Raw genomic sequence first — 14019 nt, forward strand, 5'->3', positions numbered from 1 at the left:
GTGTAATTTTTTTTTTAAGGCATTTGGGCCATAGAAGCTGTCTACTCCTTGGTCACACTTGCCTTCCTCGTCTGTAGAGGCCTGTGTTCTCTTGCTTTAGCTATAGCCGCAGCGTAGAAAGGGCTGCTGTTTGGGAACTGCTAGAGGCTGTGTCAGCGTAGGTAGCCCCAGTATGCCTGCTTATTAGAGATGGCCCTGCTTGCTCTCCCCTCTTCCCGTGCCTGACCCTTAGCTATCTCCTCACAGCTGGATGTGAGACCTTCACAGAAATGCTGTTCAGACGACCACTGCCTGTCTGACAGGACTGATTATCCAACAATGAAAAGTGTCCAGAGTTTTATTTATGAAAGGGTTGGGGACAAGAGTATGTGAGGAAGTTTCACTTTAGAGTTTCTCTCTACTGGGAAAAGGCAGTGATCTAGGGGCACATAAGATGCCAAAGGTATGGGAGTTAGGCAAAGGAATCAAGTTGATTGCTGGGAACCTTCATTGGTTGGAATGCAGCAGTGTGATTGTTGGCTGCCGCTGACAGATCAGAGTCACTTTGAATAATATCCTATAAAAATGGGAGATGCATTGGGGGGGGGGGGGTTGCCAAGCTATCCGTGCCACTAAGAATTCTAGGCAACATCTCTTGACGAGCCACACTCTTCAGAGTGGGATTTCTATACCTCTGGGATACAAACTGGGAGGGAAGTGCTGTTGTAGGGTCCAGTGTTAGTCACTGGCCCCCACAGTGGGGGGGGGGTTTGAGGTCAGGTGATGCCATCACTCTGAGAGCCTCTTGGGGGGGTGTGAGGTTTGTTCCAGAGAAATTAGGGTGGGCTGTGCAGCTCTGTCCACAGCAGCAAAACAGTGTTGCCCCTCCTAACCAGCTCCAGCTGCTGGCATGTGATCGACTGACTACCCATGGGGTGCCCGAACTTGCATTCCTCCATGCTCCATTCCTCTAGGTGCTTTCCAGGTCCAGGCTCTGGAGCAAGTAACAAGTGTCCAGGTGGGTGGAGTCCCACGGGTGCTCAGTTGCAGGGTGCGAGCCTTTGCAGAGCAAGCTGTTTTCCTCACTTCTGTAGCTGCTGTCCTCACCTGTAAAGAAGAACAGTCTAGTTAAAGTAGTGCTTCTCTATGGGACCCTGACTGTTTAGCTGTCCAGGTGCGAACAGAAGGCAAGGGAGATGCAAGCAATGGCCACTCCTGGAGAGAGGCATAACAGATTGATTTGAGGGCTCGGCTGCAGTGAGTGGAGTGAGTAAAGTAAAGGAGAACCCAGATGGATGTGATGAGGTACAGCTAAGGGTTTCCCCCCCTTTTTGTAGGGAGGGGATCAGAGGTGACTGGAATGAAGCTATCTATGTGGAACAAGGTGTCTCTTTGAAGTAATATCTCTGCCCAGTACAAACATGGAGTTCCTTGCCCACCTTACCTCTGTACTGCCACAGCTTGTTCAGAGGGGAGGAGGACTTGGCCTCCTGCGAACTACACAGGAGGTCATTCTCTGCTGTCTCCAGGCCTTCCTCCGAGTCCTCAAAGTCCTCAGGATAACTGGTCAGTCCCCATTCATCCTCGGAGTCTGCAGGAATAACAGGACAGTTTATTGGCACCAGTGAGCAAAAGAGGAAGGATAAGACTTAGTGGGTATCCTAAGAGTGCCCCCCTCCCTTACTATTCAGCAATCTACTCCCCTGCATATGAGAGAAGAAACTTAATTAGATTGCAGTGGGTACACCTATGCTGCTAACATCTGGGAGTGCAACGTCTGGGATTGCTTGGGAGAACTGCCTCTGCTAGGTATTTAAATGGAGGGGAATCCCTCAACCTGTAATGCTCCCTCTAAGCTGTGGAGTCTTGTGAGCAAAAATTCTATTTTGCGAGCCACTGGCATTAGTTGCGAGCTAACAATTTGGCTACTGCATAAATTAGTTTGCTCTGGAGCCATCCTTCCTGAGCGAAGACAAAAATGTGTGAGCCGGAGGCTAAACTCACACTCGGAGGGAACACTGGTTCCAACAGCCCTGAGCCTGCTTCGCGGGGAGGGTGGGGTATAAATCCAATAAATAAATAATGGTCAAAGGGAAGCAACACAGATAGGGCTTGACCTGACAGTACTCTGACTGAGAAAGCAAGGCTTCTGTCTCCCAGTTTCCTGGCCTGAAAGCTTCGTCGTATCTTGGGAATCCCTGAAGAGAGACAGGCAGGAGCCATGGATGGGTCCAGTAGCAAAAGCCTAGAGAACCAGAGTGCTGTTGAGGACTTGCCCACAACAGAATCGCAGCACGATTTAGCCTAAAAGTAGTAGTATTCTGTACAATTGGATGAGAGACAATTTCATGTGATGCCCAGCAAAATTCTGAGTTTTTTTTTTAAAGATGTCAGTTGACATGTGAAGCCAGGGTGGTATAGAAACTGGAGTGTCAGGCTAGGATCTGGGAGACCCAGGTTTGGATCCCAGCTCTGCCACAGCAGCTTGTTGACTTTGGCTGGTCACTCTCAGCCTAACCTAACTCGCAGGGTTGACTTATTCTAAGGATAAAATGGGGAAGGATGCTTTAAACTGCTTTGGGTCACCACTGACAAGAAAAAGGAGCAGGGGAATGCATTGGCAGGAATCATCAACGTTTGCAGGAAAGCACTTTGATTCTTGATTACTTTGGCTTCAAGAGGGAATTGGATAAACATATGGAGCAGAGGTCCATCACTGGCTATTAGCCACAAGGTATAGATAGAAACTTTCGGTCTGGGGCACGTGATGCACTGTATTCTTGGTAGTTTGGGGGGCGGGGAACAGTGGGAGGGCTTCTAGTGTCCTGGCCCCACTGGTGGACCTTCTGACGGCACCTGATATTTTTGGCCACCGTGTGACAGAGTGTTGGACTGAATGGGCCACTGGCCTGATCCAACATTGGCTACTCTTATGTTTCCAGGCCATGTGGGCTGCCTTGCTTTCCCTTCCTCTCTCTGTGATGTGTTGGTCCATTCCTTCACCCACCCTTACCAGTCTCAGTGGGTGTCTCCGTGGTCTTGGTAGCGTCCTCATCTGAACTGCTGAAAGAGGAAGTGCTTGTGTTTTCAAAGTCTTCTGAGTAATCAGAACTACTGCTTGGGGTGCTGGAGATGTCATCTGGGCCATGGTGTTCAGTGTGCTGCTGGTGAGAACAAAGGGAGCTGGATACTACCATGGGGTCTGTGTCACCCGCATAGCCCAGTGGCCCTGTCTGATGCAGTCCACGTGGGCTGAGCCGACTGCCGTCTCCATCATGTGATGCTTCCAGATGCGGTTTGTTCAGGAGTTGGATTTCTTGATGGAGAAGGAAGAGTCTGAGGTGCTCCTGAACATACGGGATGTTGAGGATGGCGCCAGCAGTGGGCCTCTCCTCTGGGCTCTTTTGTAGGATAACTTGGACCAAGCTGTGCAGAGGTTCTGAGTAACACTCTGGGACAGGAGCATAATCCTCTTTCACAATCTTGTTAAATAAGCCGCCCAAACTGAAGCCAGTAAAGGGGGGCTTCAGTGCGCACAGCTCAAAAAGAACGCAGCCCAATGCCCAGACGTCAGCTTTGGAACTGTAGGGCACGTCTCTGCAGAGCTCGGGGCTCAGGTAATAAGGTGTGCCCACAAAAGTGCTTGACATGTCCATTGTGCTGTCCATGACCTTGGAGATGCCAAAGTCCCCCAGTTTCAGGATCTGTGTCTTTGTGAGGAATGCGTTGGACGCCTTGATGTCTCGATGCAGGATCTTCAAAGAATGGATGTACTGGACAGCTGTGGTCAGCTGCACAAACCACTTCATGATGGTGGCCTCTAGGAAGTAGCCCTCTTTCTTCATCCTGATGTGCTCGTCCAGGGACCCACCGTCACAGTAGTCTTGGATGATGAAGACGTGCTCCTGGTCTGCGTCAAAGAAATGGTCATGGCACGCCACCACGTGGGGATGCTGCAGGGTACTCAGGATGGCCACTTCCTGCAACACCGCTTCCTTGCTCTGCAGCCTCTTACTGGGGTTCATCTTGACCTTCTTCACGGCAAACAGCTGCTTCGTCCTCATGTTCCTCATGAGAAAGACCTCCGCACTTGCACCCTGGCCAATCCTGAAGATTTTCTCGTAGTTCTCCATTCTCCCTAGGGGAAACACCACGTCAGGTGACCATGGTTAGGCGCCACCCCCACTGTCCCATTGCCTCCCCCCTCTGTGCTATTGGCCTTGAGGAGGGAAGGAAGGAGGACAGGTGGGTGGGGGAAGCAGGGGGAGGGGGCCTCCAGAAGGAGGAGCTTTTTATGCCATCCTCTTGACTTTGGCTTGGACCAGAGTGGGAGCATGGGGGCTGATGTCACTGGCTGAGGACAGAGATCCTGGGGCAAGTACTACATCATAGAAGGGACTATGACACTGGGACCCCAGTGTTTCCTGGGCTGCTGTGGCAAGGCTGCTGCCACTGGGGTAGGGAAGCAGTATAAGAGGCCTGTTTGTCTTTTGGAATTGTGGGTGTGACTCTTTTCAGCACATAAGATTAAATGAACATCTGCTTGAGTAATGCAGAAAGCATCTGGAGCAGCCCTGATTGTAAACAGCACTAGAGGGGCATTTGGTTTGCTCCTGCAATGCAATTCCAGGATTTACAAAAATCAACAGTCAACAAGGTGGGGCTTTCTATACTTAATGCATTAGGATATTAGAGGACTGGAAACCACCAGAAAGAACAGGAGCATAGCAAAAGTGTTAATATGACATATTAAGCAATACAGACATTACATACTAGGATCCTGTTTACAATATGCTACATATAGCAGAAAAGGCCACAAGTCCTGACCATTTATCCAGATAGGTTTGTAAAACCATTTTGTGCTGTGTAGCCTTATTACCTGTGCTGAAAAGCCCTCTTGAATAGTTCAGTTTTGCATGGTCTGCAGAAGGCCAGGAGTGGGGGAGCTTTCCTGACCTCAGGCAGGCCATTCCACAAAGTGGGAGCCCCAGTGGAGAAAAGCACGCATATGGGCAGTTGCTGATTTTGCCCATCTGCAGAAACCCCTGCGGACATCAGTGCAGTTGTCGTGGCACAGCATAGAGACAGAGGTGCTCCGGTATCATCTCAGAATGTCACAAAGGGCAGGAAAGTTCTACTGCAGCCAAATGAAAGGGTTTCAGGCATTTAGTTCTATCCTGCATTCTCAGTTCCACAAGGAAGCTTATAACATCCTTCTTTTTAATATGGAACCTCAAAAATTATGCTGTATATCTTCCACAAAAAGCTACAGGCCATAATTCCAGAAATCTGTAAGGCCACAGAAAGTGTGGGGGGTGAGCCATAATCAAAAGACTCTATTTAAAAAGGTAAAGGTTTCCCTTGCTGGAACGCTAGTTGAAAGCAGCCTCAAAATCTTGGGGTGGCGTGTGGGAAAGGACTGTACTTCCCTGAAACCTGAAGCTCACCCACTGTGAAGCCAACTTCCGGCATTGTTATCACCACTCACCCAGTTTAGAGAGTTTTTTGGAGATCCAAACAAACCACATTGGTTCTTGCCATCCTGAATTTTTTGCCTTGATACACAACTTCACTGTTAATTCCATCTCCAAGATACTAATCCCTGTAGAAACCTAGGGCCAGGGGAGGAAACCCTGGGTCACTCTGCTCATATCTGGCTGGTGATGCCAACAGTGGGAATAGGCACACTTTGTGCCAACTTTCATCTCTGGCATTGCTGGCCAGGTCTGAGCAGTCGCCCTTGCAGTACTAGCAAAGCTACTAGGGCTCAGCTCTGCTTGTCCTCCATGGCAGACCCCACCCCAAAGGGGAATGGCCTGCCCGAACTTTCCATTCCCTCCCATTCTCTGCTTCTGTGCGGGAAGAAAGATGGGCTGTGAATGCCAGGATCAGCATAGGGTCGCCAGCCTCCAGGTGGGGCCTGGAGATCTCCCGCTTTTACAACTGATCTCCAGAGATCAGCTCCCCTGGAGAAAATGGCCGCTTTGAAGGGTGGCTTCTATAGTATTGGACCATGCTGAGGCCCCTTCCCCTCCCCAAATCCCACCCTCTCCTGGATCCACCGCCAAAGCCTTCCAGGTATTTTCCAACCCAGACCTGGCAATCCTACTCACCTTCCAAGCTGTGGAAAGCTGCACGAGTCACGCCGCTACCAAAGACGCAAGAGCAGGCCCAGCTGGTTACCCTGAGCAGTTGGCAACCCTGCTCTGCAAGCCCAGTGTCGTGCTGCGTGCTCGCATCCTACTGTACCTCCTGCGTCGGGAGGAAGCCGACGCAGCAGTTCCTTGGGCTCCGGAGACGTTCATAAAGCGACGATGGGCGACGAAGCGGTGCGCGCACAGGGGGGCGGTCTGAGGCAGGAAGCTGGCGGTCTGAGGAAGGCCCCTCTGGCTGCCTCCACCTGGCTGGGCCTGCCGGAGAGCCGCGAAGCTTGGCTGGCCTTGAGTGCGTCTCTATGGCAACGCAGCTCCGCTCCCGGGACTCACTCGCTCGCTCCAAGGCGAGACGCTCTGCAGCTCGAACGAGAGAAGGGAGGCGGCGGGGGTGGGAGTGGAATCGCCTCGGAGGAGGAGGGCTTCACTCGGCATTAACACCGCCCACCCCATTCGGCTCTATTTTTACTCCGGGCCTCTTCAACGGCTGGAGAAGCACAGGCGAGCCTGTCAAGCTGGGCTGTGATGCTCCTCTGCGTTTAAATTGAAACCAGTCCATGTGCACGCCTCCAGCCCGGGGAGAGGAAGCGCTGAAGCGCTGGGTGCACCCCCTCTGGCTGGCCACCCGAGGGCGCTGTTCCCCCGCCGATACGGGACCAGAGCCCGGGACGGGAGGGCGGGGCTGCAGATGTTCCCCGGTGTTTTTTTCCCTCCAGGCAGGCCAGGGTACATTGTGTTCGCCTGTAGTCCTGGGAAAGCAGCTGTGCTTCTGGGATCGCTCCTATCTGGCAAGGGGCATTGGGAGGGCCGAAGGATGCTCAACCCTCCGAGCCGGAAGGGCCGTTTCCTCCTGCTCATGTCGGCATTTTCCTAAATATCTCCAGTCCAGGCAGGAACAGATAGCAGGGAGCAAAGAGAGGCAGCAAAGCGAGGGGGGAAGGGTTTCCTACCTCACGGGTCCCCTGGTCTTTTCACCGCTGTATTTATTTATTTGTGATTTGATTTAGATCCCGTCCTACCCCACAAATGGGCTCCGGGTGGCTCACAACATATAAATATAATAAATTAAAAGATTAAAACATAATGCAATAAAATTTAAACTTCAGCTGTATGTATGCATAGATCAGCAGTTGGTGATAATCCAATTTAATCCCCGCCAATTTATATATAAAAATGCCTGTACATAGCACGGTAAACAAGATGGATGGGTGGGTGGGTGGGTAGGGCGAGGGGGCTGATCTCGTATGGTGTCCGCCACCTCAACCAAAGTCCTGGTGGAACAGCTCCGTTTTACAGTCCCTGCGGAAGAGTTATAAATTCTGCAGGGCCCTGATCTCAATTGGAAGGCTGTTCCACCAGGCTGGAGCCAGAGCAAAAAAGGCTTTGGCTCTGGTCAAGGCTAAGCAGACATCCTTTGGGTCATGGATCACCAGTAGATGTTGATCTGAGGAGGACAAGGCTCTTCAGGGGACATAGTGGGAGAGAGAGTACTGCAGATATGATGGTCCCGGTCCACAAAGGGATTTAAAGGTCAGTACCAGGGCTTTTTTTGTAGAAAAAGCCCAGCAGGAACTCATTAGCATAATAGCCACACCCAACAGCAGAAACTCATTAGCATATTAGGCCACACCCTATGCCTTTCCTTTGGTTTGCCCAGGTGCCCCGCAGCTGCAGGGAGCCCGGGCAAGCCAGCCCTTGGACAGACCACAGAAGGCACTCCCCGATCCTTCCAGGGCCCCCCTGGCCCGCCTGCCTTGGAGTCACCGGGGGAGGATCGCTCTCCAGGACTTCCCTCTGTAGCCACACATGCAGAAGTTTGGCTGTAGTGGGTGTGGCCAGCTCTGAAGCCAGCCGGAACTCCGTTCCTGTGCGTTCCTGCCCAAAAATAGCCCCAAAATAGCCCTGGTCAGTACCAAAACCTTGAACTTGATCTGGTGCTCCAGTGGAAGCCAGTGCAGCTGGCACAGCACAGCCTGTATATGTGTTCATTCTGAAGTCCCAGTAAGGACACGCACAGCTGCATTTTGAACCAGCTGGAGTGTCCGGATCAGTCTCAAGGGTAGCTCTGCATAGAGCCAGTTACAGTAATCCAACCTGGAGGTGACCCACGGATGACAGGCAGAAAGTTAATGGGAAACTAATTCTGTATTGCAAGGCAGCTTGTCACGTTTCTGCCTGCAGAAGGCAGCCCTGGAAGCAAGAATAGGCCTGCAGGCTGTTGGGACACTTGGCAGATGATGCCCACGTGTGTTGGGACTAGATAGTGAGCCAAATAGTGGGCACCATTCCTCTGGAAGCACTGCATCCTCCAAGGACGTGGAATCTGACCCTGGCCACTCCTCAGGCAGGGCCTTGAAGATAACAGGCTGTTTCTTAGGAGCCAGGCAGGGAGAAAGTTCACTCACCCCAAAGCAAAACAGGTGAAGGAGAAATCTCGTGTTGTCCTTGCCGAGGAAATGGTACAAGCTGTGCTGCTGCAGACCTTGTGAGAGACACATGGTGGTGAGAGTGTTTGATGTGGGCCACCGTAGGATGAGGCACATCACTTCCAGTGCATACTTGGGCAAGGCAACTTCCCACCAGCAGACCCCAAAGATCTAGTTGTTAAACAAGATAGAGGTGAAAAGCAAAAGGCCATGGTGGAGGGGGGGGGGGGGGGGGGGGAAATGGAAGCACGAAAGATCTTGAGAGCCAGTTTGGTGTAGTGGTTAAGTGTGCGGACTCTAACCTGGGAGAACCGGGTTTGATTCCCCACTCCTTCACTCGCACCTGCTGGATGACCTTGGGCAAGGCATAGTTCTGATAAGAGCTGTTCTCGAAAAAAAAGAGCAGTTTCTGTCAAGAGCTCTCTCAGCCCCACCTATCTCACAGGGTGTCTGTTGTGGGGAGGGGAAGGGAAAGGAGTTTGTAAGCCGCTCTGAGACACCTTTGGGTAGTGAAGGGCGGGGTATAAATCCCTCCTCCTCCTCCTCCTCCTCTTCTTCTATTACTCGCGTACTGAGTGCCAAGACTCAAAGCCCAAACAGACCTCAGGATTCTGGCTTTGAACGTGACCCCCTTTAACTTTGCCCTGCAGAGGTCCTGGGGGCGTCCCTTTGCAGGGGTTGGGCTGCTTGAGATCTGTGGTCCAATATATGCTAGAAGATATTCGAAGGTACAACACCGAAGGATCTGGTCTGCTTTTGTCCTTGTCCTGGAGAGTCTCTTAAGAATTTAGCTTGTGGGCTCTGTGAGGCATGAAAAGAAGTGGGGAAAGTCACTTGGTGCCTGTGAACTTCTACCTATTCTGGTGTTTCATGTACTTGGCCTGCTCACCTCCTAAGCTCCAGGGCAGCTCTTGAGCTTGGTAGGAAGGAGAGCAGGGTGTTTTCATATACCCGTTGTCCTTTCACAAGACTTGGTGCTTTTCAAAACAAGCTGGGGGAGGAGGAGGAGGAGGAAGGGAACTCTGCTTTGGTCCTCTGCCTCCAGTGGCCAGGCTCAGGAAGTCTGCATTGGAGTGTCACAGGTCACAGAAGCAGGAGTCTTGGCCAAGTTAGGAACCCACATTTTGGATGACTTCATCCCCACCTATTCCCCTGCCTGGGAAAGGGGTCAAGTTGCCATTTCCCCAGATTTGCTCAAATCATCCCAGATGAGGGGCGCTTGATCTTGAAGGGGACTCCCTCATGCACAAGTCTTGCCCTCCTCATAAACGGTCAGAGCTGCAGATAACTTTTGTGTGTCCCAAACGCCTAAAAACAAGCCCCCCCCCCACACACATCCATCTCCAGCTTGTCAGAATCTATAGTTCAGGGCAGAGGTGAAGCTGTCTGGAGGCTAACATTGAGCTCGGCTAAACATTGCCCTGCCAGGCAAGTGGTGAACCTGAGGAAAACACTCACCACTACTCTGCATGAGACAAAGTCACAATTCCCTGGGGCTATGGGGGAGAGGAGAATGATGTTCTAAGCTGCTTTGGATCCCCACTGGGGAGGAAAGTGGGATATAAATATCCAAACAAATAAAAATGATTTCCCGCAGAAACCCCACTGGCTGTGAAACGAGTCACTGTCATGATTCCCTGCCATGCTTGTGAGTGGTGTGGGGCCCAGACATTAGCTGCTGAATGTTTGGGGGAGCCTTCAGCCCAGCTGGGCTGCATTTCTCAAACTGGGGAGCCACCAGCCCCCCTCAACGCATCCAGCAAGCCCCATAGCCCTGTCTTGTCCTTGCTACTGGATCAGCAGGACTCTCTGGGAGCAGCCAGGGTGAACCAGCTCAAAGGAAATGCAAAATGGTGCCTGAGTCTACTTCAGCGGAAGCAAATGAAAGGGAAGGCAGAGAGCAAAACAATCTGACAGCAGCAGAGAAAAATGTTCTCAATGTTATGTGGTTATATAACCAGACCCCAGAGGCGGGGGGGGGGGAGATCGGAACACCCTGAAAATGTTGAGGCTTGTGGGCTTGGAGGCTGGAGCCAAAAGCCTTTGTGGCAGAGAGCTGGCTGCTTTGCATCACCATGTTCCCCTTTCAACTTGCCTGGCTTTACGTTACATAACCGGATCATATCATCCCCCAAGATCGCTGTTTTATTTCGGCAACAACAGCAAACCCTGTCTCCAAGAAAAGTTTGGCACAAGATTTTTTTTATTTTTTTTTGGCCCTCTCTGAAGTGTTCTCCCACAAGAGTGGGCTTGGCAGGATGGAATTCAATTTGACAGTACAGGTTTTTCCACTTTGCCTTGTTTCTATGATAGGCAGTCATGGAAATGTAGATTCCTTTCACATGCAAGTGCACTGGACCATCAGAACCAGGAGGAGAGAGATGGGCTGGGTTTTGGTTAAGAGCAGCGGACTCTAATCTGAAGAACCAGGTTTGATTCCCCACTCCTCCACATGCAGCCAGCTGGGTGGCCTTGGGTCACTCACAGTTCTCTCAGAGCTGTTCTCTCCAGAGCAGCTCCCCCAGAGCTCTCTCAGCCCCACCTACCTCACAGGGTGTCTGTTGTGGGAAGGAAAAGGGAAACCACTCTGAGATTCTGAGTGGAGTATAAATCGAGTCTCCTCTTCTTCTTCTCCTTCTTGTTCTGAGATTCTTTGGGCAAAGTCAGGTGTTTGCTTTTTCACTGATGCATGTTTACATTGAAGATCAGGAGTTAATGTCAGGTTGTGTTCAACAAGGCCCTTTCTTACATGCACGGGGATATGCTGATCACCACTTTGGGGTCAGGAAGCAATTTTTTCTCCAGGCCAGTTTGGCTGGAAATGTTGGAGGTTTTTGGTCATCTTCTGGGCATGGGAGTCACTGGGGGTGTGTGGGGGGTATTTGTGAATTTCCTGCACTGTGCAGGGGGTTGGACTAGATGACCCTGGAGGTCCCTTCCAACTCTATGATTCAAAGGCTGGCCTGGAACCCTATTTCTAGTACCCAGACCTTAACCATGCCATTTTAATCACAAAAGAGCCCATCTGAATACACATATCATGCACTATTGAATATTCCCCAGGGTGCTTCTTCCTCTCTGCATCTGATATTAGAGGCAATGGCTTGTAGGCAACAGAGAACTAAAAACTGGCTTCCAACTTTAAAAAAACCTGACAACTATCCAATGCTGTGATTCTGTGTTTCAAGTCCCCGAATCATTTCCTCATGGAGCCTCTGATCAACAAACAAGCAGCTTCTCTCCAGAGTGTTGATATTAAGGCAATGGTGGAAGAAGCAAGACTTAAAAACCATCACTGCGTGCATCGCAAGACCTGTTTGTGAGCCCAGCAACCTTCAGTCTGTTTGCACACTGAAGGTGTGCTGGCTGGTGCCTGCAAAGGGTAACCAAGCCATCCGTTACCTTCTGGCCTTAAAATCTAGCAACCTCACCCAGCAGGCTGACATCAGAAGCCTCTTCAGGCTGTTGGGCACCTGCCTCTCCTTCCAGGAAAGTCTGCCCAGAGTATCCTGGGCACCAGACAAGGTCATCACTGGCAGGCATCGAATACCTGGCAAGGAGCTCCTGAGCTGGGGCGGCAGCTGTGCTCGGTGGGGTTGTTTTCCAAGCCACGGCTGTTTGGCAAGCCACTGTGCTCCCCCCTCCCCCCGCACCACTGGCAGGGGACATGTGGAAATGTACTAGTCGAGGTTCTGCTCTGATAACAGCAAGGTGGCATGGGAAAGTCTGCCCCACCCCTTGGCACCCTTGGAGGCTGCCATTCCAGCTGGGAACACCCTCCTGAGCACCTCCTTACACAATCTGGAAGTTTAGCCGTGGCGAGGACTTCTTGTTCTCCAGCTGAATGTTTTGTTTGCTGTCGCTCTGCTTTGCCTACTCACCGTGTGTGCAAGGAAGGTGCCGCTGGAGGTGGCACAGCCCCACCCGGGGAGATGTCCTGGTGCACTCTGGGAAGGAGTTTCTCGGCAGAGATGCTGAATGGGCACATTCAACGACGACGACAACAACAACAAAAGCCTCTTGTCCTGCTTCATAAGCAACATCTTGCTGACTTTTAGAGTTCTCCGTGTGGGTGTCTCACACTCAGCCCGAGAAGGAATTGCTGTGTCCAGATTACTCAAAACAGCGGCATTTGCTGGAGGAGAACAGATCCATGTGGGATTTGTCTCCCAAATTAGCAAATACACAAACTTGTGCTACGTATTGTGGCTCCAGCCCTTCCATCCCTTGCTCTGAATGTTGTCAGGGCCTTGACAAAGTGCTATGTGCTTTTGGTGAACACCCCCCTACCTGCAGTTCACTTTTCTCCAGCAATTTTTTACTGTCACCGCTCCTATGCCAATAAAGATTCTGTGCTCTCATTCTACCTTTATTCCCCTAATATTTTGACATTTCCTGCCAACCTTCTTTTTGTTCTCTCCGCACATTCTGTGATATATAAAATCCATGCTGCAGTGCACCCATAGCAAAATATACATAGGTGGGGATCTACGGGGTCTTAAGATAGCAGATCCCATGATGCAGTGTAAAAAAAGACCGTGCACAACAACATCTGACTAAAGCAAGTGATCAACAGTATTTTTTTTTCTTTTTAAAAAAACATTATCACTTTTTCCAGCCCTGAGGCACTCAAAGTGACTCACTTAATCACTGACAGTGAACACCAGTCAATAAAACCATAAAAACAACATTTCAAACAAGATAACAGCACAGAGTAGGAGCCATCCTTATTATCCAAGCGCCTGATTTAAATAAAAATAGGCATTCCCTTGACAATTGACATAGTCGGGGGTGGCACAGGGCAGGGTGTTTCCTTAAGGAAAGATACTGACCCAGATAAGATCTGAAGCCCTGACTTGTTGTTTGGGGTAGGGACAGAAATGGAATCCTTTCTGCTCCTAACCCCACATTTTGGTACTACTTTCAGAGGTGGCCCCATTCTCTGTGCTTGGATTCTGCATGGACCCTGGCCATTCGGCCTGCTTGGATTCTGGCACGGAGGTCTAGGGTTGCTAACTCCAGGTTGGGGATTTCCTGGAGATTGTGGGTAGCGCCTAAGGATGGTGGTTTTGGGGGAGGGGAGGGACCTCAGCGGGGTATAATACCATAGAGTCCACCTTCCGAAGCATCCAGTTTCTCCAGGGGAACTGATGCCTGTAGTATGGAGATCAGTTGCAATTCCAGAAAACCCCCAGGCACAAGCTGGAGGTAGGGTTGCCAGCCTCCAGGTGGGGCCTGGGGATCTCCTGCTATTACAGCCAGGGCTCTAGTCGGGGGGGAGCTCTCAGGTACGGAGCTCCGGAAGAGAACCTCTAGGGGGCGGGGCCGTCACGTGGTGAAGCCCCGCCCCCTTCTTTACCCCGCCCTCTGCTTCGATCCTCATTCCGTTTGGGAATGAGGATGAAGCAGGAGGGTAAGTAGCCGGGCCTTCTGACACACTTCCGGTGATGTCAGGGGGTGTG

The 14019-nt window shown here is 51.2% G+C and overlaps 1 protein-coding gene across 1 annotated transcript; it reads right to left on the reverse strand.

Moving 5' to 3' along the window:
• Positions 1 to 619: 619 nt before the first annotated feature.
• On the reverse strand, positions 620 to 4112 carry LOC107108557 (serine/threonine-protein kinase Nek6-like). Its single transcript, XM_015409004.1, has 3 exons — positions 2993 to 4112; positions 1424 to 1570; positions 620 to 1086 (listed from the first exon to the last, which is right to left on the reverse strand). The coding sequence occupies exons 1-3, from the start codon at positions 4110 to 4112 to the stop codon at positions 950 to 952; spliced, it is 1404 nt and encodes a 467-aa protein (XP_015264490.1). The 3' UTR covers positions 620 to 949.
• Between the last annotated feature and the right edge of the window lie 9907 nt (positions 4113 to 14019).

The sequence above is a fragment of the Gekko japonicus genome, unplaced genomic scaffold (assembly GCF_001447785.1).
Source record: "Gekko japonicus isolate JY-2015 unplaced genomic scaffold, Gekko_japonicus_V1.1 scaffold19, whole genome shotgun sequence".
Taxonomy (NCBI): Eukaryota; Metazoa; Chordata; class Lepidosauria; order Squamata; family Gekkonidae; genus Gekko; species Gekko japonicus.